This window comes from Stegostoma tigrinum, chromosome 29 (genome assembly GCF_030684315.1).
Source record: "Stegostoma tigrinum isolate sSteTig4 chromosome 29, sSteTig4.hap1, whole genome shotgun sequence".
Taxonomy (NCBI): Eukaryota; Metazoa; Chordata; class Chondrichthyes; order Orectolobiformes; family Stegostomatidae; genus Stegostoma; species Stegostoma tigrinum.
Window position 1 is genome coordinate 31,243,550 of NC_081382.1, and position 27,810 is coordinate 31,271,359.

General features: G+C 40.9%; 1 protein-coding gene across 3 annotated transcripts in view; it reads right to left on the reverse strand.

The window, feature by feature from the left end:
• Nucleotides 1–27,810, reverse strand: part of LOC125465223 (disabled homolog 2-interacting protein-like) — a 669,026-nt gene that overhangs the window by 603,001 nt on the left and 38,215 nt on the right. For all 3 annotated transcript variants that reach the window (XM_048558459.2, XM_048558457.2, XM_048558458.2), the window contains exon 2: nucleotides 166–287. In XM_048558459.2, coding sequence (XP_048414416.1) covers nucleotides 166–287 — 122 coding nt within the window. The remainder of the gene's footprint in view (nucleotides 1–165; nucleotides 288–27,810) is intronic.

Below are 27,810 nucleotides of genomic sequence, written 5' to 3' on the forward strand. Positions count from 1 at the left end.
CCAGGAATCTGTCTGGTAAACCTCTGTTGTACTGCTCCTGAAGCCAAAACATCCTTCCTTCTGTAGGGCGGCAAAAAAACCCAAAACAATGTTAATAGAATACAAGTGTAATGTTACATTCACAACATCACATCACTTTTTATTATAAAGTAAACTTTCACATACCTCTTCTTTGTCCAGCAAAAGCAACTGGCCATCAGTGACAACACAAAATTTGGTGTTCCATATTGCACGTCCATGATGTGATTTTCCACATGATATCCTGTGTGTGAGTGGACCTCTTACATCTGAAACACAGAAGGCAGTTCTCATCTTTATGAAGGGGACACTGACCTGACAATAAAAGTAATTATTTATTATGAAGTCGATATTTATTTTCACTTCAGTCAAAATTATTGTAAGGATTAGAAGAAAGTTCAGCGTGTACAATATTACATCTATTAATTCACATTAGCTATTTCTCACTACTTATTGAGTAAACAGAGGTGAAAGGACAAGGATCAGGAGTTACCCCAAAGAACAAAAAGGAAACAAGGTAAATCAAATTTCAATGTCTATTTGATGTTATACTGAGAAAGATTACAAACACTACATTTCTACAGATTGAAAAAGTGGGTTGTGTCATGATATTTGTGAGCAGTTTATAAGAATCAAGTTTAGACGAGATCTCAGCATAGCAGCACTTCTATCAATAACTTATTTTCTTTTGTTGATTGAAGAGATGTTGGAATTTAAAGGAACACTGACCACCAGTTCTGTGGTGGGATAAACCATGTTCCCAGCCTTCGCCTCTGAATCACTAAAGCAGAAACTTAAAAACAAGAAAGCCAGAAGAAGGGTGTTAAACAAACAATTGTACCCTCCCATTATTTTACATTCTTGGGTTGAAACCTGTGCAAAATTTCTTGAATGGCAGGCTGCCATTTGACATGAACAGTAATTGCACATTGCAAATATGAGTTATAAATATGGTGAAACACCACAGAGAGCCACATCCTGTGTTAAAAATGACCGAAATGAAAACAGTTTCAACCTTCCATAGTGTACTTGTACATACTGCACGTCAAGTGCATCTTTAGGGAATAACTGAGAAATTGTTAGAAGTCAAAATTTAAAAAAACAGAAAATGCTGGAAATACAGACTTATTGTGTATTTCCAGCATTTTCTTTTTATTTAGGTTTCCAGCATCTGCAGTATCTAGCTTTTTGACAGATCAAAGCCATTGTGTTTCAGTCATTCACTACATCTTGGTGACAGAACACGGATTGTTCTTCATTTTGTATAGCTATAAATTATTTGCATCTACATAGCACTTTCAGGACCTCAGGATGTCTCAAACTACAAGTATATCATTGGTTGCAAGGCAAACTGCTATATCATTCTTGTAATGTTAAAAAACTGCCGATTTGTAAACTGCAAACTCCCACAAACAGTAATATGATAACAACTGATTTTCTTTTTGTGAAAAATAAGTGACAGTGACTTCAACATCCACTGTCATCAGACAAGAGCCCTATCAAGTACAACAGCATTCCCTTCTCACCAGACTTCCCACAGAGAGGTGAAGCATCAGACAAAGGATTTCTTCAACCACAGGATCAATTCTATGTAAATACTGCATCTTCCTTGTTTAACCTTTATATCCCTTCATGTTTGCAATGACTTGATGCCAGTGGAACAAAGGATCCTCTCTGATGAAGGGTCGAGGCCCGAAACATCAGCTTTTGTGCTCCTGAGATGCTACTTGGCCTGCTGTGTTCATCCAGCTCTACACTTTGTTATCTCATATCATGATCCTTGGGTTGTCTGTTTATCAGGCCTCAAGTTACAAAATATTTCAGAGAAACAGGGATAGCTAGCTAGCTAAATGCATGTGCAAAAATAATACCTAGTCAGGTGATACAAGATTAAAACTCCCTTGGAACATGTTCAGTTTTATTAATTTTATATTCCTAAAGTATTTATGCAAACACTATCAGGTAATAAGTGCATTGGATTCCACATCCTAGCATTTCTACATTGTGATAATACTACTAACTACAAAGAATAAATTTGATATTATTTTCTCCACAAGAAATCTTCCAAGAAAATTTGGAAGTTTTCTTGTGGGTTCCTATTCTAGCTAGATTCATAATCAACACTTCAATTAAAATAATTCTCAAGGAGGAAACTAGTCAGCTTAATTGGTTGATTGGCGAGACTATAGTGGAAAGTAGCACCAACAGCACAGGTTCAATATACATACTGGTTGAGGCATTTCTTGGGGCCTTGCCCCAGTAGTAGTGCGGCACTTAACATCCTCATTTGAGTATTTCAAGGAAGACAGAATTTGTGAGGAAAAACAGCCCAAATGACTTCAAAATAAAAATTAAAGCTGGCAAGAAAATACAAATAGAATAAAACTGACAACAACTCTAGCATGGATTAAAATAGGCTTGTGTAAATTTTACAGGATACTGCTATATTTCTACATGAGCACAAACAGACATAAGTTTTTATATACATATATATATTTTTTTAAAATACAGAATTATAATCACCTTTACTTTGCCTTTTTTATTCATGATTTATTTCAGTAACAATATGTAACAATATGATGGAGATAAATTTACACTATGCAGATACAAAGTTAATGGCTAATGATTTCTTTTGATTCTGTTGTATTACATTGCCTTGCAATACCTATAATTGAAATCATTCAACATTGTATATCTGTACCAACTAATGCCAAAGAAAACTGAACCAGTTATCATTCTCATAAATTTTTAAACTGAGTATTTGAATATTTCCTACATGTTCACATACAGTATAACCACTTAAATTAAAATAATTCGTATTGAACCCTCAAAAACTCTTACTTAGATGTTTGCCACAATATGCCATTTGCCATGGCATTGACTCACCAAGACCTAGGAAGTTCTCCAGTTTGACGAGCTGATAGTAATACTAGATGTCAGAGCGGTGAGGTGAAACCTGGTTTGATGGATCGCAAGTTTAATTTTGGAAGGTGCCTACCACATGGCGAGCCACTGAACATAATCACAAAAGGCAAACAAATGTTTCTCAACAAAAAGCACAATTTTACTAATCAAGGAAAAAAAACTAATCAAAATTTTTTTAGAAGCTTCAAGAAGATCAAAAATCAAACTTATAATCTTTTTCCAAGCAATATCTTTTTCAGATACTCAATACCTGTGAAGTTTCACTCCCACTTTATTTGAATTTCTTAGCTAGCTAACACTTTACAGCTTTGATAGCCCTGGAACCTTCTTTCCAGCTGCGATGACTTGGGTTCCTTTTCAGTTCTAATGGCCAAAGCCCCATCAGTTCTACAGCTTGAAATAAACTTACACATATATTTTCACAGCTTGGAGACATTGTAAACCAACTTTCCCTTCTACTAGGACAAAATCTGTTCTTCTGCACCGAAAAGCCAGAATTGATATCTGATTCTATTTATGGCCCCTGGCCTGTTTTTCTGTAGGTCATAAAGTATTTAGAAGGTTGTATTTTTATCATCGAGCACCACAGGTAGCCTGCTGGACACTTCAAGTCATATATGTTTTGTTAAAAACGGTACTTTTGTTCTCAATTTCAAATAACTTCTAGCCTCTTAAAAAAAACTTCACAGAACTGAAACCTCACATCTATTTCACATTTATTTTAAAATCTAAATTCGCAAATGGAAGTAATATATTAGTCATCTTTATGAGAAATGTTCACCTGCACAGAGCATGCTGGCCTTAACTAGAAGATTTGGCAAGACATATAATTCATTTCAGCATCCCAAAAGAGGGAGAGGAAAAGATTATGATCAAAATTAAGTAATACAGAAACCTTCCAGCCTGCCCCACCATGCTTCACTATCATGACTGATCATCCAACTCAATAGCCTAATACTGCTTTCTCCCCATAACCTTTGCTCCCATTCAGCCCAAGTGCTAGATCCAGTTGACTCTCAAATACATTGAATGTTTCGGCATCAACTACTTCCGGTGGTAATGAATTCCACAGGCTTACCACTCTTTGGGTGAAGAACTGTCTCCTCATCTCTGTGCTAAATGGTTCATCCTGAATCTTCATGTTGTGACCCCAGGTACTGAATACACCTACCATTGGCAACATCTTCCCTGCTTCTACCCTGTCCAGTCCAGTTAGAATTTTATAAGTCTCTATGAGATCTCCCCTCATTCATCTGAACTCTAGCAAAAACAATCCAAACCTAGTCAATATCTCATGTATTAGACCCACTATCGCTAGAATCAGCCTGGTAAACCTTTACTGCACACCCTTGAGAGCAAGAGCATCATTCCTCACAAACAGACCAAAACTATACACAATATTCTAGGTATGGTCTTACCAAAGCCCTGTATGACTGCAATAACACATCCCTACTGCTGCACTGACAATCTCTCGCAATGAAGACCAATATACCATTTGCTTTCTTAACCGCCTGCTGCACCTGCATGCTTACCTTCAGTGACTGGTGCACAAGGAAAGAGGTGTCGCTACATACTCCCTCCTCCCAATTTACAGCATTCAGGTAGTAATCTGCCTCCTCTTTTTTTGCTTCCAAAGTGAAAAACCTCACTTTTATCCAATATTATACTACATCTGCCACTGATTCACCCACTCACTCAACCTGTCAAGATCACACTGAAGGATCTCTGCCTCATCACAGTTCACCCTCCCACTGAACTCGGCATCATCTGCAAACTTTCCCTCATCCAAATCGTTTATATGTCCTATGAATAGCTAGGGTCCCAGTTCCAATCCCTGTGGCATCCCACTAGTCACTCCCAGCCAATTTGAAAATTCCTACTCTTTGTTTCTTCTCTGCTAACTAGTTTCCTATCCTTCTCAATACACTTTCCCCAATCCCATGCAATTTAATCTGGTGACATTCATGGTGCCTGGATAACTGAAGGTATTAGACAGTTGATACCATTGCTACCATAAAACTATCCTTGCAATTAGCAGGGTAGATTAATTGGAGAAAAGACAATTCAGCCAGAAAATCTAACATGGAAGATTTAAGAAGCAATTTGCTATAGGTTTTGACTTTGTGGTAATGTATTTTTACATACAAAGTTGGTTTCCTGTACATACAGGAGAGACTATCTTCAGTTTGATAAATAATTAAGGTCTAAAAGATAAAATGTAATTATTTTTCTGTGACTCTTGACACTAAAATATTTAAATGGTAGTATCAAGCTTTTAAATTCATTTCACAGACCATAAAACCAGTTCTCATTCTGTCAAAACCCTTCTCAATAACCCAGAATCTAATGGCAGACAGAATTTAAATTGCTAAATCCTTGGCAGCTGCAAAGACTAATCATCCCATCAATTACAGTAATATTTCAAGTGTAAACCAAATCCTAGCTTGACCCCAATCGGCCATGTTAGCTGATTCAGGATCTTCTATTTGCTGTTACTCTAAAAAATGCATTCAACACATAAGACAACAATAGCTGACCATAATTGTCAATTTGTTCATTTATCACAACAATCAAGAGTCAAAAGCTATGCTTAACTTTTTACAAAGGGAGGAATGGAATCACACATTAATCCTGGCCTTTAATGTAACACTATTCATTCCCTACATTAAGTATGAAGGGCTACGATGATGCAAATATTCAAACTTAAATCGTGTTCTCAGAACACAGCAAACAAATCCATATCACAATAATATGAATGGAATGTTAACCAAAGTACATCATTATGTTTTTGTGAATACAGCCACAGATTCAAAACTTGCAAGATATCATGTCTTAAGTAAATAAAAACATTTTCATCATTTGTAAACAGATTACCCATGTAATTACACAAGTCAGAAATGACAGTTATCTACATATACATGAAACACTAGAATGTTAGTTGGATTTAAAAATAAATGTTAATATGAAAATGGCTGATTTTTCTGCAAGTGCGACTGACTACATGTTCAAATCACAAATTTTATTTGTTATGACCCCAGCTGACCAGACAAGCTCGATTCCAGAATGAAACAGTGTTTGAAAATGTTATACAAGTAGTCTGAATTTTGTTATCCTTTTACTATTGCTTTGCTTCAATGACATTATGCAATCAGGACCAGAAATGCTATTGAATAGCACAGGGTTCAAATGTTGTTGCTTACAGAAGATGACAGATCAAAACCACTGGATCAACGAAACCAAGGTGATATATTCTCCTGAACAGATCTAATTCTCCCGCTTGGAGACACTGCTCTACCTTCCACCTGAGATCCAGATTCTTCTGAGCTAACTTTGAATCTTCTGTACTGATATCAAAAGTAAACTAAAATTGCCTTGATGCGTTTACTCTGCCTGTCAGGAATGCTACAGAATACATATTTTGAGCTAGTAACGGTACAAAGATCTACCCAGACACTTTTCTGCTTTCGTGAAATTAATGTATTTAGCTAAGTGTTCCAGATTATCTTTGAAACTTTTCAAGAAAAAAAATTCAAGGATGCCTAACTCTCCTTGTTTGATTACCAACTAAAAGCACATACGATGTCTTCATCTGAGCATCTTCGACATAATTAATTCACCAACAATTTCTATTTTAGACGGGTTTATGCAGATGATCTAACTTTGACACCACTCTCTGTCTTTGAATCCAAAAGAGTCTGATCAAGGATGTCAAGAAACGCCCAATGGCCTTCTGGATCAGTAGTAGGCTGGTGTTAATCTAAAGGATGCCCGTACTTCTTAGAGTCATTCTTTGGCTAATATCTGATCTTGCTACACACGGAGGTAGCCAGGGCCACAGCCAGCACTAAGTAACAAGGACAGTGTTAAAACTGACCTGTCTGGACATCAACAGATCTAGCTGCAGACAGTGGTGCAATCTTGGATATCTCCAAAATACCTTGCACCATTCCCCAGTATGGAAACAGAATTAATCGCACAGCAGCCATGCTAATAGCATAAGGGTATTCTATGCCCAGTTTTGCTCATCTTCTCAATTCCACAGTGCCCTATGCACATTGGTCAAATTGCATAATTGGTAACACACGTGATGAAATTCCCTTGTACAGTCTCTCAGTACTTTGGGGAGGCTAAGCTCTGAGATGAAACATTGATGAAAGCAATCAAAAAAAGCTCTGTGCAGATATTTAAATACATGCCTTTTCCCTAGCCCAGTGCTAGATGTCTTGATAATGGTGATGGTGAGTCTTTAGACAAGTAAGATAGCAAGGTGGTGAGATGTTATTCAAGCAATTTTGTTAAAACATCCTATATCATGGACGCTGTACATTCCATTGCTACAATGTAGTAAAAAACTGCATATTTTCTAAAATTTCATTGTTACCTGTTCAGTTGAATTTTTGCTTCATTTACTGCAGGCCTATGGAAATGTCATTAATATAGTTACATTAGTGGAACGGAAAAGTTCATGAAATTCCTGGCATCTCAATCTTTGACACAAGGACACAAAGTCAACAGGTTCTTTCTGTTAAGGGTCAAGAGGTGAGGTACAGAATGCTGAAATCTTTAAAATCGGCACTAGTAGTGGGTCTGGAATTTCCCAGAAGTAGTTTGTTAGGAAGGTTCTGACTTGGCTTTTCCCAAGAAACTAAATTGGGACAGAATATCTACCTGCCCAAAGCAGCAAATAGCTACATGAGCCAAATGAAAAGGCTTATCAAGACCACTCTCCACACCAACTGGAAATTACTAGTCAGGAACTTGCCCATTGCAGCAGCCATGACATGGCCATGTAAAATAGGTAGTTCCCGGCACAGAGACAGGAGGGGTGCAGTCTGTGTCTCCGTTTCACTATTTCTCCATCCCTTCCACAGCAGGTTGACATACAAATGGCCGCAGGATGCCTTATGATGAATGCAGGCATTTAAATTGCACGATTTTCAAAGTGCTGCACACGATCTTCATCTTAAGGAATCTGTTCTCTCAAGCTGAAACAACAGGTGGAGCTCCTCAGGTCACAAAATAAGAGGTAACTAAGCTTCCACAGCCACGGCCCTTAATTGACCTGCAATCAAAAATCAGGGGATTATACCAGGCGGCGCAGTATTGCAGTCCCAACTAAGAGCAATATTTCAGTCCAAAATATCCAGTTTCTGCCCTGTGATTTAGCCACATTGCTTCTGGTGAACACTGAATTCCAAGATAGTAATGGTGATGTTGTTGATAAGAGAAAACCCAGGTATGCCCCTCCCTGAGATAGCCATTGCCGAGCACTCGTGCAAAGTCACCTGTCAGCCAATCTCAGATACTTTCTTGATTTTGGCCAACATTCTTTACCGAGAGAACAGCTGAATAATGTGGAGCTATCAGCAAATCTCCCATTCCCTTTCTTATGAAGGAGGAAAATTTGCAGGGACAATATGTAATTGTTTGGTTTTGAAATAGTGTTTCAACTCTTACTTTACATGCAGACCTTTGACGTACTTAGAAACAAAATCAAGCTTTTCACAATGCAGTTAGGAGTGATACATGAAGTGGGTTGGAATCATAACAGGCGAGTCTTGAAATTAATGCAAACTCATCTTTGTTACAGTCCATTTGTTCCATTCAAAAGTATCACAGGAAATGTAGCAAAAGCAGGAAACCCTAACATAGGAAACTACATGTGGAATAGTTGTTTTTGGTATTAGCACCTAACCCAACAACTGCCTCTTAATACAGTCAGCCAAACAAATCAATAAATTATTCAGAGAGCCCCTCATTTCCATATTATTAATTCTAATAAATTACATATCTCAAATTAATAAGATGTTGTTTGATACTAAGGAAGAGTCCTTTGTTCATTAACAGAGAATAGCGCCTGCTATGGGTAAAAGAAAACAGACATTAGTTCAGCTTCATATCATTTATTACAAAAAGGCAATTATATTACTGGACTGTGCATCAAATACTAAGTACAGAATATGCATTTTCCTGATATACCAATTGACTCTATATCAGTGTTTCCCTTCAGCCCAAGCTAAACTAAAAAAGATTCATGCTCAAAATTTCACTGCATTTTAAAAATTGTTCCATCTTTGCATTATTCAAAAACAAAAAGATGAATAAGATTAACATAACAGGCAGGATTCAAGTGGTCATTTTCTGTTAGTTGCCCATTCCTAACTAGCAGTTTTAAAAGAATGGGTTTGTTTACTGCATCGTCTGCTGCACATTGGTATGGATCAACTGCATTTATCTAGTTAACTCATAATTAACTGAACATTCAGTAATTCAAATTCTTGTGTCAGGTTACTTTTTTTGCCTTACACATCTGCCTGATATTTCTGTGGGTGGTGCTTTGCTTTTAAAAAGAATAATTAACAAGATTCAAAGTTTCTAATTAAGAAAGATATATGCAGATACCACGCACAAATTAAAAACGCAATTTTTTTTTAAGAAAATACCTCCACCTCAGGAACAACCTTCCTTGTATCAATATTGAGTGCGTCACATTGCTCTGATCACATGCCTTTTTAAAATGCATCATTTTGGAAGTAGAAGAATTAAATCAGGTGTTTCTACCTTTTGAAATTCGCAAGACCAAATTTAAACTAGAATAAAAAGTAATGGGAGAATGTTAATTTGTCATAATTCTGATCTTTTCATGGATAATGAGGGACATACTGCTAAGTTACTGGGGCTTATTTGACTTTGATATCTCTTAAATATATTCCGTATATTCGAGTCTTTCTGATAACTTAGTGAGTAAACCACATAATGTGATCGCCTAACAGAACAAGGCTACAGATAAGTGTGTGGGGGGGGCCATGCCGGAATTGCGTGCACACACATTACAAGCAAAGACAGGTTAGAATACAATGGCAGGGATCCTTTCAGTTCTAGCAACACACAGCATCCAGGAGCATGCATGCAGAATACCCACTACTGTCTCTGCCAATCATGTCCAACACAAGTCAATTCCCTCAGGAATAAAAGCTCAAAAACAAATAAAACTACATTCAAATTTTAACAATTTGCCAAATGCCTGAAAGAGATAATAAATATAAAAAGCTAGGTCTCTTCAGGCATAGCGTGTGGTGTGTCCAAAGACATGTTGCTTTATAATGATAGGGATGTTATGCCATGTAATGCACTGTATTATTAACAGAACCATTAATTTAAAGTGACTAAGTCAAACTCTGTCCTATCAAATTACGGACGTGTAACAGAATAGCATGTGAAATTAACAGGAAATGTGCACAATAGGTAAGAGAGGAAGATATTTTCTTCAGGTAGGGTGCTTTAATAAATAGAAACCAAGTTAAAAGGCCAAGCCCAAACTTAAAGCAAAGTATGGAGCAAGAGGGGAAAATGCTCTTTAATTGAGCAGATCAGAAGAGAGACAAAACCAAGAGAAGCATAAGCGGTTACTTTAAATTGTAGACAGCAAAAACTGCAGTTGCTGGAGTCAGAGTCAACACAGTGTGGAACTGGAGGAACACAGCAGGTCAGGCAGCATCAGACAAACAGAAAAATCAACTTTATGAGTGGGGACCCTTTATCAGAACTGGGAAATAGAGGGGGGAGGGGTAGGGCAGGGGTGAGTTAGATGGGGTAGTGGTAGGTGGATGCAGGCAAGGGATATTGGGGATTGGTCAGTGGGAAGAGTGGGGTGGGGGGGTGGGGAGGAAGATGGACAGGTTGTGTCAAGGAGACGGGGATGAGAGGGAAGGTCTGATGTGAGATGAGGCGGGAGGTGGGGAGATTTCAAAACTGGTGAATTCTACGTTCAGGCCATAGGTTGTAAGCTCCCAAGGTGGAATCCAAGGTGCTGCTCCTCCAGTTTCTGTGTGGTGTAACTGTGGCACTGAAGAAAGCCCAGGAAGGACATGCCATCAAGGGAGTGGGAAGGGGAGTTAAAATGGTTAGCGACCAAAAAGTGGTATGAATTATTGCATACTGAGCGCAGATGCTCCACAAATCAATCCCCAAGTCTGCGCTTAGCCTCACCAATATAGACGAGGCCACACTGGGCGTAATGGGCACAGTAGATCAGGTTGGTGGATGTACAGGTGAACCCATGTCAAATATGGAGCCTGTTTTTTGAGCATTGGATGGAGGTAGAAGTGGAGGTATAGGGGCAGGCATAGCACCTCCTGCGGTTGCAGGGAAAGGTGTTGGGTGTGGTGGGGTTAGTTGGGAGTGTGCAGCTGACGAGGGAGTCACTGAGTGAGAGGTCTCTACAAAAGGCAAATAGGGGTGGGGAGCGAAATATCTCTTTGGTGGTAGGGTTGGATTACAGGTGGCAGAACTGGTGCAGGATGACATGCTATATGCGGAGGTTGGTGGGATGTGAGAACCAGGGGGTCTCTGTCTTTATTTTTGCCTGGGGGAGGGTGTTTGAGGACAGAAGTGTGGGAAATGCAAGAGGTGCAGTTGAGGGCAGTTTTGATCGCTAGGGAGGAAGGGTGTCGCAGTCCTTGAAAAACGAGGACATCTGGGATGTCCAGGAGTAGTACGCTCCATCTTGGGAGCAGACGCAGCAGACGCAGAGGAATTAGGAGCAAGGGATCACATTCTTGCAGGAGGGTGGGTGAGAGGAGGCGTAGTCCAGGTAGCTATCGTAGTTAGTCGGTTTGAAACAAATATTGGTGTTGGGAAGGTTACCAGAGATGGAGATGGAGAGGACCAGGTGAATTCTGTTGTTGGGGTGAAAGGTGTGAGTGAAGTTGACGAACTGTTCAAGCTCCTCATGGGAGCACAAGACAGTGCCGATACAGCCATCAATGTAACAGAGGAAGAGATGAGGGATGGTGCCAAAGTAACAGCGGCAGAGCGACTGTTCCACATCTCCTACAAAGAAGCAGGCATAGCTTGGACCCGTAGCCACCCCCTTAGTTTGTAGGCAGTGGGAGGAGTTAAAGGAAAAATTGTTCAGGGTAAGGACAAGTTGCATTAGGCAGATGGGGGTGTCAGTGGAGGGAGACTAGTTAGGCCTGTGGGAGAGGAAGAGGCTTTCAGGCCATCTGCATGGGGGTTACAAGTGTACAGAGACTGGATGTCCATGGTGAAAATGAGGTTTTCAGGGCCAGGAAGCTGGAAGTCGTGGAGGTGGTGGAGGGCATGGGTAGTGTCCTGATCATTTGTGGGGAGTACCTGGACGGCGTGGGGAGTCATGATAAGCAGAGATGAGTTCAGAGGGGCAGAGACGATGGTTTGGCTGGGCAGTCAGGTTTGTCGACTTTGGGAAGGAGATAGAAACTGGCAGTGCAGATTGGGGAACGATGAGATTGGAAGCTGTGGGTGGGAGGTCTCCTGAGGTGATGAGGTAATGAATCGTCTCACAGATGACGGTTTGGTGATCGGGGAGGGGTCATAATCAAGGGGATTACAGGAGGAGCTGTCAGAGTTGGCACCTGGCCTCAGCGATGTAGAGGTCAGTATGCCATATCACTATCACACCGCGCCCACCCCTCATCCACTGATTTGATGGTGAAATTGGGGTTGGAGCGGAAGGAGTGGAGGGCCACATGTTCCGTGGGGGAAGAGGCTGCAGTGAGTGAGGGGGTAGAGAGATTAAGGCGATTGATGTTGCTACAGCAGATGGAGACGAAGAGATCATAGGAGGCCACAGGGTGGGTGCCCAGGGGGATGAGGTTTGTTGGAAGCAAGATAAGAGGTCGGCAAGAGTTCGGGTTAGATTCCCAGTCACTTCCATCGCCACCAATGCCACCAGTCCAGGAACTCCCCACCTACATTCAGGATACTACCCATGCCCTCTACCTCCTTCAAGACTTCAAATTCCCTGATTTCCCCTGGTGAAACCTCATTTTCACCAAGACTTCAAATTCCCTGATTTCCCCTGGTGAAACCTCATTTTCACCATGGTCATCCAACTCCTGTACACTTGTATTCCCCCATGCAGATGGCCTAAAAACCATCTGCTTCTTCCTCTCCCGCAGGCCTAACTGGTGCGCCTCCACAGATGCCCTCACATCCACCCACTGCAACCTGTCCTTACCCTGAGCAACTTCTCCTTTAACACCTCCCACTCCCTACAAACTAAAAGGGGTGACAATGGGTCCAAGCTATGCCTGTTTCTTCATAGGATATGTGCAGCAGTCCCTCTTCTGCTGTCCCACTGACACAATCCCTTACCCCTTCCACCGGTACAGTCATTAGTATATCAGCACTGCCTTGTGCTCCCACGAGAAGCTTGAACAGTTCATCAACTTCACTAACACCTTTCACTCCAACCTCAAAATTTACCTGGACCATCTCCGTTACCTCCCTCCCCTTCCTGGGCCTCTCCATTTCCGCAACCTTCCCCTCCAGTGATCAAAAATGCCATCAACCACACCTCTTGCATTTCCCACACCTCTGCCCTCAAACACCCTCCGCCCAAAATAAAAAGAGTTCCCCGGTCCTCACATCCCACCCAACCAACCTCTGCATCCAGCATATCATCTTCCATCAGTTCCACCACCTGCAATCTGACCCCACCACCAAAGAGATATTTCCCTCCCCAACCCTTTCTGCCTTACATAGGGACCTCTCATTCAGTGACTCCCTCATCCGCTCCACACTCCCCACTGACACCACCACACCCAGCACCTTTCCCTGCAACCACAGGGAGGTGCTACACCTGCCCCTATACCTCTCCTCCCACCTCCATCCAAGGCCCAAAACAAACTGACCATATCCAACATGGGTTCACCTCTACATCCTTTAACCCAGTCTACTGTAGCCGTTGCACCCGATGTGGCCTCCTATACATCAGTGAGAACAAGGGCAGACTCGGACTGGTTTGTAGAGCATTTGCGCACTATAATTAATAATCAACACTACCTTCTGGTTGCTAACCATTTCAACGTACCCTCCGCCCCCCACCCCTCCCACTCCCTTGATACATGTCCATCCTGGGCTTCCTCCAGTGCCACAATGACACCACATTCAAATTGAAGGAGAAACACCTCATTCTGCCTCAGGATCCTACAGCCTGATGGCCTGAACATACTAAAACTCATGAATTCTATGTCCCCAACCCCGGCCTCATCCCACATCCAACCCTCCTTCTCATCTGCGCCTCCTCAACCTGACACTACTTGTCCATTTTGTTCCCCACCTATCCACCCCACCCTTCCCACTGACCAATCCCTACTACCCCCCACCTGCATCTACATATCACCACCATTCTTCCCTCTTGCCTCCTTAGCCTGACATAACCTGTCCATCTTTCTCCCCACTCATCCGCCCCATACTTCCCACTAACCAATTCCACTAATCCCCCTGCATCCACTCATCATCCCACCTACCTTTCTCCAGCCTCACCCCTTCTCCCTCTACTTCCCAGCTCCCTTCCCCTACCCAGGTCTGATGAAAGGTCCAGACCCGAAAAAACATTGGCTTTCCTGTTTCTCTGATGCTGCCGGACCTGCCTTGCTCCTCCAGCTCCACACTGTGTCTACAATAACATTGTACATACTTGCAATATGCATTGGAACTTCTGACAGGCAAGATCCAGTTTAAATTATGCAATGTAAAATAGGGGGTCATAAAACATTTCCGTTACATATCTTGGTTTCTATCATGACCAGTACTGGTTATTAACAGTATACTGTAGATAATCTATTTTGAAAAAAATTACCTACCACAAATTAAATGAAAGCAATGTGTTTCAGGTACAAATCAATGCACAACAAAAACGAACCAACACTTCCAACAAATCAAATGATTGTGTAAATTCATAAAGCTAGGATTTAAATTGAACAAGCCCTTCATATTTTATGTGCACTTAATGATTTATGTCCCTAAGAGACAATATTGTGATAATGAATATAAATATCATTTCAAAAAGTACTAATTTAAACTACTGAAATTACATCAATTTACCATTTAAAACATTAACAGATGTACTTGCCTAATATTTCTTTCAACTGTAATTTATACACAGCTGAAAAAGAGCAAACAGCAAATCTGTAGCAGCATCTTACATATTATACTCAAACATTATTAATGCTTTTCCAAAAACAGAATATGTGCCACTGAGAAGTTAAAAATTTGTTTTAAACATTAATAGCAATGGTAAGACCAACATTTCTTGATTAACTATAAAATAATAAGGTAACATAATAACATAATAAATTAAAATAACATAATAAAGTAATTAAAGTAATTAGGAGGAGGACAATCGCCTCATCACGTTTGAACCAGTTCCCTACAAGAATAATTCACAAAATACTCCTCTCCTGCCCCTTCCTGATCACACAGTCATGATTCAGGATTTTGCATTCTTCCACCATCTCAGCAGAACCTCTAAATGTACAGTGTCCTCTACATTGGGAAGACCAATTATGCTTGGAGGAAAATCTGCTCAGTCCATAAGCACAATGCCAGCATTCCGGTTACCTGCTATTTTAATTCACTATCTTGTTCTCACACTTATCTGTCCTCAACTTGCTGCAATCTTCACATGAAGCTCAATGCAAGCTTGAGAAACAATATTTCATTTTCCAGTGAAACAATTTACAGCATTCTGGGCTCAATGTTGTATGTAAAACTTCAGGCCTCAAACGGTGTCCTTCATTTTGATGTTCTTCTTTCGCAAGTGCCAATGTGTATTTTGTTTTCATATTTTGCATCCAGACAAGGCTGTTTCTCATTGGGCCATGAGCATGCACTCCAGACGAGTGCACGGTTTCTTTTCTCAAATGATTGCAATTCTCTGCCTTTTCTTTCAATGACGTCTTCAGGAATTAACCGTTCCTGCCTTTTCCCTATCCCAGGCCTTCCCTTTTGCTTTCTGTTCTACCTCCTTCTCAACCCTTTCAACAGCATAAAGTCCACACATTTTTCTCACTCCCTGTAGTACTGAAATAATATTCAACTGGAAATATGAACCTCTTCTTTCGGATGTCCTTAGATGTTGTCAGACCTGTTGACTATTTCCAGTATTTTGTTTTTATTTAAATATCATTTTGCACAAATTCCCTTCTCTCATCACACCCATCAACCTCAAATTTTACTCTTATCACCAATTACCTGAATCTGAATCTTTCACCAACTTACTTATACTTTGGAAAGCATGCACCTCCCTGAATTATTTACTGACTACTACTGCAAAAAAAAAGGCAGAGCAATTAAACTTAAATGACACTACATTCCACAATACAAAGACAGAGGGAATAGGGCATTCTTGACTCAGAGAAGATGGACGAACAACTCAAATCTGAAACAGCTAACTGATGTTACTCTTCCCAGCACAAGGCTCCTGCTGTGCCCACGTCCAGTGACTGCCCTTGAAAATGTGAACAGGTTCCTATTTGCAGCATCTGTTTTTCTGCGATGTTAATGAGATTCCACTTTACATGTATTATCATGAGGTTTCTACTTAGCTAATGATTCAAATCATCTTCTCTGGGACTGGGCAATTCTGAATTAAACTTGCATTCAATAGATTTTGATTTTTAAAAGCCTCAGCTAACAGTTACCCTACATCAGCCTTGCAGTCTGCAGTAAACTTACAGCTGCACTTCTTAGAGATAATGGGAACTGCAGATGCTGTAGATTCCAAGATAATAAAATGTGAGGCTGGATGAACACAGCAGGCCAAGCAGCATCTCAGGAGCACAAAAGCTGACGTTTCGGGCCTAGACCCTTCATCAGAGAGCTCTCTGATGAAGGGTCTAGGCCCGAAACGTCAGCTTTTGTGCTCCTGAGATGCTGCTTGGCCTGCTGTGTTCATCCAGCTGCACTTCTTAGTTTGCTAATTAACTTCCAAGCCTAGATGCACTCGCAGACTTGCTAGAGAAGGTGTGGATGCACTGGCAGTAATCTTCCATGAATCCGCAGACTCTGGAAAAGTCCCAGAGGCTTCGCTAACTGCCAATATAAACACTTATTTGATAAAAGAAGGAGACAAATAATCAGGTTTTAAAAAACCCAAAAGAACTGTGATAGTGTAAATAAGGAACAAAAACAAAATCGCTGATAAAACTCAGCAGGGCTGGCTGCATCTGTGAAGGAGAAAAACAGAATTAACATTTCGGATTCAGTGACCTTTCCTCAGAATGGAGGAAGGGTCAATGGACACAAAACGTTAACTCTGTTCTTCCTTTCACAGATGCTGCCAGACTGCTGAGCTTTCCAGGTAAAAGAATACACTAGATAATTTAACATGTTGGTGGGAAAATGTTTAAGTCTATTTACAAAGGATGTATAGGTTGGGTATCCTTTATCTGCACATCCAACAATCAAAAATATCTAAAAACCAAAGGCCCTTTTAAAAACAGGCCCAAAACAGATTTGAAAACACACTGAGTTTGAGTTCTTTCGAAAAAAAAACTTTACTTGGCCTGAACAGATCAAAAAGTGAAGATTTTTTTTCCTGAAGGGTCCAAACCGAACAGGTCTACAGATTTGTTTGAATCCATTTGACCCAAGCGAAGTTTCTTTCCAAAGGGCCCAAAAGGACCCAAATGCTTTCATCAGTAAAAGTTTTCTATTAATTTGCATAATCCTACATTTTCAGAAGTGTTAAAACAAAATTATTCTACACCTCCACTACACATCATGCTGATTGTTTTTCTCCCCAGTTTGACCCATGTGCAGTGAGCCAAAGTTAAAAAAAAAGATTATTTACCAACTCAGATTTCTGATTTTGCAAGTGAAAGTTTAAAAGCAGACCAGCAGCCTCATAAATCTGTGCAAATTTATGTCCTATCATATCAACAGGATTGTGGGGCAGTTTAAACCAGGCTCTGATGAGCAACTGAAGCCTGGAAGCTGAAGCAGCTCTCCTGCTGTAGGGAGAAACCAGTTGCAAGATACACTCTGTACTGGTAAGACAGCGTCTGAAAACAGAAAGTATCCTTTATCTGAAAGACAGGTGTTTAAGTTTTCACATAAAGGATACTGCTCTGAAATAGCAGGAATACATGAAATGATCAATAAGAGTCGGGTGGCTTCATGAAGGGGAAAATGATGCCTAACAAACCTGTCAGAATTCAGAAGGGTTCAACCAGGACAAAGGGGAAGCAATGCATACAATATATTTGGACTTTCAGAAGGCTTTTGATAGCAGTACCAAATATTAGGTTACTTAAAAGACAAAACTGGCATTGGAGATCATACATTCACATGGATAGAGGATTGGCTAACTAAAGGAAGACAGAGTTGGGATCGGGGGTGGGCAGGGTGGCATATTCAAGATGGCAACCTGTGACGAGTGGTGTCCCACGGGGATTAGTGCTGAAGCCACAATTATTTACAATATATATTTACAACTTGGATGGGAAAAAATGAATGGACTACAGTAAAATTTGACACAAATGGAAAGGCAAATGGTGAGGATAACCCAAAAGCGTGTCCAAAGTTAAGTGACTAGATAAAAGCTTGGCAGATGGAAAATAATGCAGGAAATGAATGCATTGTCGCAGGAAGAAAAAAGTGATGAAAATTATTCAGGCAGAAAAACCTGCGAAAGGCTACTGCACAGAGGGACTTGGGTGCCCTCATGCATAAATTATAAAAAGCTATCATATAAATTCAGCTGGTAATGGGGAAAGCAAATGGAATGGTGACCTTTGTTTCAAATGGGAATGCATTACAAAAATAGTCAGGTCCTGCTAAAACTATACAAAGGCATTGTCTGAGCACAACTGGAATATTGTGACCAGTTTTGATCCTCTTATCCAAGAAAAAATAAACTGGCATTGGAGACAGCCCAAATAGATTCAGTAGATTGATCCCAAGTATGATAAGACTAATCTTATGCAGGCGATGTTGAAAAGGTTGTACCTTTGGAATCCTCATTGAAATTTAGATGAATAAGATACACTCTTCTTGGCCATGTCAGTTTCTTAGGAAACTTGACAGAATGGACGAAGAAAGGGTTTTTCACTGCCCTTGTGGCAAGTCTAGGACCTGAAGGCATAAACTCATAGCAAGAAAGCACCCATATAAAACAGATGAGAAAGTATTGCTTATCTTGGAGGGTAGTGAATTGAATTCTTTACCACAGATATTCAAGGCTGAGATAGAGAGATTTTTAAAATCAGTACAGGATCAGACACTGTAAACAAGACAAAAAATGTAAGAGTTAAAAATTATGAGGTCAGCCATGAATCATCCTGTGTGAAAAAGGTGCCCCTCAGGTCCCTTTTAAATCTTTCTCCTCTCAACTTAAAATTATGCCCTCTAGCTTTTTCCCCCCATCCCAGGGAAGAAAAAACCTTTGCAATTCACCTTATCTATTCCCCTCATGATTTTATAAATCTCAATAAGGTTATCCCTGGCTGACAGACATAAAAAGCAGCAGCAGGGGTTCTGTTCACTGTGACAGCTGGCTCTGAGGAACCTGGACCAGCGTCAAGAACTTTCCACATGCAAATAAAGGGTGACTTGGTGATGGGATACCAGCCTCTGTGGAGTTACTTGATTGGCGACAAGACAAATAAATATGGTCCTGAAGTAATTCGCTCACAATAGTCACCTTTGAATTGGGGTAAGTATTTCTGGCATCACGCTGTTATTTGGGAAGCTTAACTCATTCAAGCCTGCTGTTGGAGACTGGGTCCAGTATATGGAAAGAATGCATTATTTTTTTCCAGGCTTTGTTTTTCATCTGCCCCAACAGGTAATTCTCCTGACAGCTTGTGAACACACTGCTTTCTTGGTTATTGGGAGCCTAACATTTCCTGAGACATCAGATACTAAAATCTTTCAAGTGGTGACCAATTTAGTTAACCACGCCAAGCCTCATCTAATTCTAAGACACTCAGTTTTACTCAGCAGCTCAAGAACAATGTCAGGATTTTTGACGAGGTTAAGGCAACCTGCAGAGGCACATGACTTTGGTTCAGCCCTCAATGGGATGCTGAGACATGACTTGGTATATGGGATCAATGATGTAACCATACAAAAGTGCCTACTAGCTGAAGCCCAATCAGACTTCAGGCAGTACAACCAGCTCTGTCATTAGAAAATGCAGCAAGTGGAGCATATGAGTTGCAGGGTATCCCGGTGGAAGTGGACGGCCTCACCAAGCCAATTGAGCTTGGGGGACATCACTTGAGAGAGTGAAGGCAATTGCATAGTCTCACTCAGGACATATCTTGAACAGAGGGACTCTGTCAGTTCACAGCAAAACCCCAAAACAAAGCCAAGCCTCAGGCAAACGATTAAAATTTCCTTCAGGATCCAGGCAGGCAAGCCACTGCTGGTATGTGGACTTGAGACAGCAAGGGATTCCCACTAGGCCTAAACTGAATAACAAAACTCATTGGTCAATATCCAGGACAGTGCACACCCTGGAAAGCCCACCTACATCTTGCTTAGAATAGTTAAATTGCTCAGCCACCTCCAAATCAGAACCAAAATAAATGCCTGGTTAAATGGTCACCCAGTTCTAACACAGATTGACACCAGTGCGGCTGATTCGGTGACTGCAGAACCAGTCTTTAACAAAATTCATTCTTAAGTTTGCGTAAGATTTCGGCTAGACTGAGAACCTACATGGAGAAACCTTTACAGAATAACAGTTCAACTTCAGTTCTGGTCCCTTATGAGAAGCAGCTGGCTCAGTTATCACAGATTGTAGTGAACAGCTCAGGAACAAGCTTCATGGGGTAAAAATGGTTGCAAAAGATTCACCTATATTGGCTTAACGCTTTTCAATTGGAAAAAATGGCTGCCCAAGTGAAATCCTACTTAAATACCTACAGGTTTTCCAGGAAGGTCTAGGGACTATCAAAGGAGTCAAATCCATCTTGCAAGTTTACCAGGAAGCAATTCCATGATTCTGCAAGGCCCACTCAGTGCCATTTGCCTTATGGGCAAAAGTAGCAGCAGAAATCAGAAGGCTGGAAAGCAAGGGAAGCATCAAACCAGTCCAGTTTGTAAAACGGGCAGCATTAGTCATACTGATTGAGAAGTCTGATGGGTCAGTTCACATATAGTAAACTACTTTTCACAGCTGGATTAACACTCAATCCCTCACATAGAGGATTTATGCACAAAGCTGGCAGGCGGCTGTCCTTCATGAAGCTGGACATGAGCCATGCATACTTACAACTGTGGATAGATGAGGATTCCCAGAAAAATGCTACAATTAGTACCCATGAAGGGTTTAGACCAATATATGAGACAGCCAACTGGGGTACGTCACCCCATGCTATTTTTCAGCAGATAACAGAGAATATTTTACACAGTCTACCACAGGTCACCATTTATCTGTATGACGTTTTAATAACAGGGAAGATCAATAAGAAGTACTTAGAGAACTTGGACCTTAGATGTTTATCCAAGGCAGACATTTGGCTTACATGGGAAAACTGTGTTCCAGGCAGCAAGTGACCTACTTAGGCTACAGAAGTGACCTGTTGGCAGATATATTGAGGGCAATCAAAGGCACCCCTGTTCCCAGATCTGTACCAGAACTTAGGTCTTTCCTTGGATAGGTCAATTATGGAAAGTTCACACAATGCCAGGCTGGAGGCCAGGCATCCTTACACGCACTACTGAAAAAGAGTCAGCCTTAGAAACAGTCTCATAGCGAAGACATAGCTTTTAGGGAAATGAAGAAGCAGCCAATTGTGGTCTAAGGTGTTGGCACACAATGATCCCAAGCGAGATCTTATGTTAACAAGTAATGCCTCCCCAATTGGTATCAGAGTAGTGACAGCTCACTGATGGACCAATGGAGAGGAATGTCCAATAACGTATGCTTCTTGGACTTTGACTGATGCACAGCACAAATATGCTCAGATAGAGAAGGAAGGTTTGGTGGTCATCTACGGTATGAGAAAGTTCCACCAATACCTTTACGGACATAAACCTGTAATAGTAACAGACCACAAACCCCTGCTAGGGCTACTTAAAGAGGATAAGGCTGTTCCACCTATAGCTTCAGGTCGAATTCATAATGAGGGCGCACTGTTAAGTGCGTACAATGACAGTTTGAGAAGATTTGTAGTTCAGGATGTGGATGAGGTTATAGACTTGCTCACTGAGCTGGTGCATTTGACTGCAGACATTTTGTCATCCTATTAGATAACATCATCAGCAGTGAAGCGTTGGTGTTCTGTCCCGCTTGTTATTTATATACCATGACTCATTGGGGTCATTGGCACTACTTCGAGTTCTGTTTTTCAGTGTCTTGTAAATCAGGTCCAATTCATTATGTTTGTTGATGTAATTCCGGTTGGAATGTCAGGCCTCTAGGAAATCTCTACCATGTCTCTGTTTGACTTGCGCTAAGAGAGTTGTGTTGTCCTGGTCAACTTCATGTCTTCCTTTGTCCGTGTGTTTTCAGACAAGTGAGAATTGGTCGTGTCTTTTGGTGGCTAGTTGGTGTTTGTTTATCCTTACTGTCAGTTTTCTCACAGTCCTTGCGTGGTATTTTGTATATTACATTAGTTTTACTGGTGGTGGGCATGGAATCCTTTGCTTTCTGTCTGTCACTGTCGCAGGACGGATGTTGGTTTGTGGGCTATCCTGGTACTTAGGAGTACGTAGTCTTGTGGTCATCTGATATGTCTTTGATGTACAGCATGGTGACTAGTGTGTCTGGCTATGTCATGTCTTCTGGTTGTGGACTATAGCGGAGGTAACGACAGATTATGCTTTTTAGGGATCCATTCCTTTAAAAATACCATATATGGACAGCACGGTGGCTCAGTGGCTAGCACTGCTGCCTCACAGCACCAGGGCCTCGAGTTTGATTCCAACCTCTGGTGACTGTCTGTGTGGAGTTTGTAGATTGTCCTTTGTCTGCATGCGTTTTCTCCCATAGTCCAAAGAGATGTGCAGGCTAGGTGGATAGGATATGCTAAAATTTCCCAGAGTGTTCCGGGATGTGTGGATTAGGTGGATTATAGGGGAATGTGTCAGTGCGGACTTGGAGGGCTGAAGGAAGGGCCTGTTTCCACACCGTAGGGATTCTATGAAGTACTCCAATTGGTATCAGGGTAGTGATTGCTCAGTGATGGACCAATGGAGAATTTTTGCACAATTTCAGGTTGCTGCAGTGTGTTATGGCTTGATTGAATAATGTCCTGATGAAGCTCCTTTTATGGGTGTTGGGGTAGTTGCTAGTGTAATTAAGTATCTGGTCTTTACATCTGGTCTTTCTGTTGTACTAGTTTGGAGTTTCCTGCTGTTCCCACATTCTACCATTACATCTAGGAAGAGTAGTTGGTTACTGTTCTCTTCCTCTTGTGAGATTTTATTCTGGTGAGGATGCTGTTTATGTTTCAGTGGGTTAGTATAACCTAAGAGCCTTTACAGACAGAAACTACACCTTTCCTGGACCTTGTGACATCAGATCACTGTAAAAAAGGGCATTTTATTATGGGGAACAAGAGTGACTGTCCTGAGCAAAGACTGTTGCTGGGTACTGGCTGAACTCCACCAGGGGTGTCCAAAATGAAGACGCTGGCAAGAGGTTAAGACTGGTGACGAGGACAGGTTGCAGGCCTAACCGCGTTGGTGGGGCAGTACCCAGATTGCCAACAAGGACAAAAACTACCCCAAGCAGCTCCCCTACATTTGTGGCAATGGCTAACTAAACCCTGGACTCAGTGAAATGTCTACGCTTTTGATCCTTTCATGGGCTCAATGTTCTTAGTCATTATAGACATCCACTCAAAGTGGCTGGACATGCACAGAGTTCATTTGTCAAACACTGGGACAACAGAAAAGCTGCAAGCACCTTTTGCAATACCAAGCCTCGTGGAAGTGTTGACCACAGACAATGGGCCATCATTTACCAGCAGGGAATTCAAGTATTTTGTAAAGCCGAGTGGCATTCAGCACGTGAGGACAGGGATATACCGTTCCATCGTCCAATGGTTTAGTGGAAAGAGCCATCCGAACTTTGAAGGCAGGATTAAAGAAACAGCCTACGGCTTCACTAGATACCAAATTATCCCAGTTCCTGATTGATTATTGGACTTCCTCCGGTGCAACTACAGCAGAGTTGTGGATGGTGAGAACACTTCACATCAGGTTACAAAGTACAAAGAAAATTACAGCACAGGAACAGGCCCTTCGGCCCTCCAACTGCACCAATCCAGATCCTCTATCTAAACCTGTCGACTATTTTCCAACGATCTGTATCCCTCTTCTCCCTGCCCATTCATGTATCTGTCTCAATAAACCTTAAAAGACGTTATTATGCCCACTGCTACCTCCGCTGGCAACGCATTCCAGGCACCCACCAGCTTCTGCGTAATGAACTTTCCACGCCTATCTCCCTTAAATTTGTCCCCAGGTTAAGAGCTCCAATCAGGGAGCCCTGGCTGGCAGATATAAACAAAGAGCGTCAGAGGTTGTGTTCACTTAAAGCTGGTTTTGAGAATGCTGAACTAGTATTAAGTACTATGCATGTGTAAATAAAAGGGTGACTTGGTGACAGGATACCTGCCTCCATGGAGTAAATCACCATGAACAGGTCGCACAGCAACTTTTAGCTCTATGCCAAAACACGAAGGTAGCTGAGCACAAACAATGCTCATTTACAAAGTTCCCTTAGATAATTAATTCAATTATAAGAAAAATTACTTTGATCGACACATTAATCTTCAGCCTATCATTCTGGGAGCATCAGTTTCTCACAATTTATTGCTACACTAGAGTTTAGCTTTGATAGGCGTAACAGGCAAAATTAGATGTGTCACAATATATTGCAGATTTATTCACTCTCAACCCACTATCTCATTCCGTTGACACATATGGCAATATGAGCCTCAAAGTAATACATAGTCCTCTAGTCTGCTCATAGCTGGTTTCTTATTTCCACAGTACACTCCCAAAAGCTGTCAAAAAAAAAATATAAATTGCTCATTGTTGAAATTAAATTAGTTCAGTTAACTTTTATGAAGGATATAAATGCATACCAGATAAGGGTTAAATTCATTGCTCACCATTAAACAACAGCCAGTCAAATATTGCACAACATATTCATATTAGCCACTGAATGGAGTGATTTTTATTCCAACTCTGGTCATGAGTAGTGTCAAAGACTTTGACTATCTATTCCTCTCAATTTTGTAAAGTTCTATCAGATCACCATTGAGTCTCTATCATTTGAGTAAAAACAAAGTTTGTCCAATCTGTCCTCATAGGTAATGCTCTCCAAACCATGCTACATCCCGGTCAACCAATTCTCTATCCTCTCCAAGCCCTTCAAATTCTTCTGGTGGTGTAGCAACCAGAACTGTAGCCATGCTTGAAATATTGCATACAGTTCTATAATGGCTGCAAATGACTTGCCCATTTTTGGACTGTATGTTCCAACCAATAAAGGCAAGCGTGTCATATGCCTTCTTGACCACCTTAACCACTTGTGCTGCCACTTTCAGGGAACTGTGAACATGTATGCCTAAACCCCTCTAAAATGTTAATGTTTCTATGGGCTCTGCCATTTACTATATACTTTCCTCCTGCATTAGATCTTCTAAAATGTATCACCTCGCATTTATTAAGATTAAACTCCATGTGGCATTTCTCCTCTCAAGTCTCAACCTATCTATATCCTGTTGTGCCCTCTAGCGATCCTCAACATCCCAGCTCCCCCAGTCTGTGTTGTTCACAAACTTTACTAATGCCAAGTACCTACATGGTCCTCCAAAACAGAATACACATGAAGGTCCCAGCACAGATTCTTGCAGAACATCACTGGTCACAGATCTCCAGTCGGAAAAAGCCCTTCCACCACTACTGTCTTCAGTGGCTGAGCCAATTTGGTAGCTATCTTATAAGCTGACTTCAGATCCTGTGTGACTTCACTTTCTTTACTCAGCCTGCCAGAGAAGCCTTGTCAAAGGCCTTGCTAAAGTCCCTGTAGACAACATGCACCTTCCTCCTCTCAATCATCATCATCTTATTTTGATGAAGTGACAATCAAGTTTCTGGGACACAACCTTCCCTGCAAAAAGCCAAGCTGCCCATCACCAAATAAAAAGGAGTCTGTTGTCAGTGAGTGTAAGGCCAGGGAGATAGTATTTGCCATGGATCTACTGTGACAGTTGGCAAATTGTAACAAATCATGGTAATCAGGCAGACTGGAGTTGATGAATGCTGTTACTAATTTCTTGAAGCACTTCATAATGATGGATGTCAGAGTCACTAGGCAGTAGTCATTCAGACATGTTGCCTGATTTTTCTTTAACAAGATGATAGTTGTCTTCTTGAAACAGATAGGAACCTCACATTATCCTCTCATTACTACAAAGATGTCTGCAAATACTCCCACCAGCTGGTCAGAGCAGGTTATCAGTGCACAGCCAAGGACTCCATCTGACCCGGTCACTTTCCACAGGTTCACCTTCACCCTCAAGAAGGTCGATCTGGCATCTGTAGCAGTGACCATGGGTACAGTATACCTGAAGATGTAGGTGCAAGTGACATCATTCCAGACTGTGTTTAGGATTGTTGGACTCAAAGACAGTAAGTGGTGAGTGTTGGTATTCTCTTTTCAGGTGTTGCAATCGGTTGGTTTAAAATCAGGAGTGCCTTGTTTAATAATGGCCCTTTCAGGGGCTAAGAATTTCCTGTGTGTGAAAGAAGTCACTTGGGCAGTTTACTAAAGGGAAGGCAAAGCTTTTAGAATTGGCAGACAAAACTGGAGTTGGAGTTGATGTTGCCTGCATGTGAGAGGAAATTAGAGATGAATGCAGTGATAGCTTAGCATCAAGCATTGTCAGAAATGCAAACTGAATCAGTTTGCCATAAATGCCATAAATGTAATTACAAATGAAGCAGCTTGAATTAGAGGCGAAAGCAAGAGCAGGAGGCAACAACAGAAGAATAAAGAACAAAAGAATTAAAACAGCTTGAATATCAAAAAAGGGAAAAAAGTTTGAATTATGATTAAATGCAGAAGAAACGGATAAGAGACCTTTTCAACCTCACCGAGTTGGAGCTGAAATGTGAAAGTCAACTTAAAATGACAGTAGGTGTAGCAATGAGGACAGTGACGAAGAGCAAACCCATCACAGCCAAAGGTCTGTTTAAATATGTTCAAGCATCATTGAGGCTCATCAAGAGTAATGTGGAAGCCTTTGTCATGTGAGAAAGTGGCTGACAAATGAAATGGCCCCTCGTACTGGTAGGTACAGCTAGTAAGATGTTTGCATCATAATCAGAGGAGGTATCGATGAAGTGAAAAAAGCCATCTTACAGTGTATATGAAATACTGACAGAACCCTACAGGTAACAGTTTAGGAATCTAAGGAAGGAACATGGTCAAACATTCATAGAATTTGAAAGAATCAAATAAAGTAACTTTGATAGGTAGATAAAGGCATTGAAAATAGATCAGACATATGGTGTTCTTTCAGAAACGATTATTTGTAGTTCAAAAATTCACTTTCTGAAGTAGTAAGAAGTCATGTGGAAGAACAGAGTTAAAACTGCAAGATTAGCAGTGAGAATAACAGATGATTACAACTGAGACCATAAATCAAAGTCTGACTTCCAACATCAATTTTAATATGTGTAACAGAAATTGGGGAATGAGGGAAATTCTCAGCGCGTAAGGGAAAGGGACATCTCATTAAAGACAGTAAAGGTGGTTTACCACAGGTTAAAAGGGAAACCCATGACAGGGAAATGTACTTTATAAAACCCTGGTGTTTTCACTCTAATAAAAATAGTAGTACACATGACGTCACAGTGCTAGTGGTTTAAAAATGGCACTGGAAGACAGATGTAGTGAAACTAGATAAAACCAGTGGGATTTATTAAAGTGCTAAAAAGGAATCACAGTTGAAGCTAAAGAGCTGCAAAAGAATGTACAGTCATCAGGATTAACCGAACTGAACTGAACAATTTATAGTCACTTATATTTAACAAATAAACAGTAAAAAAAGGTGTGATATTTTCTAT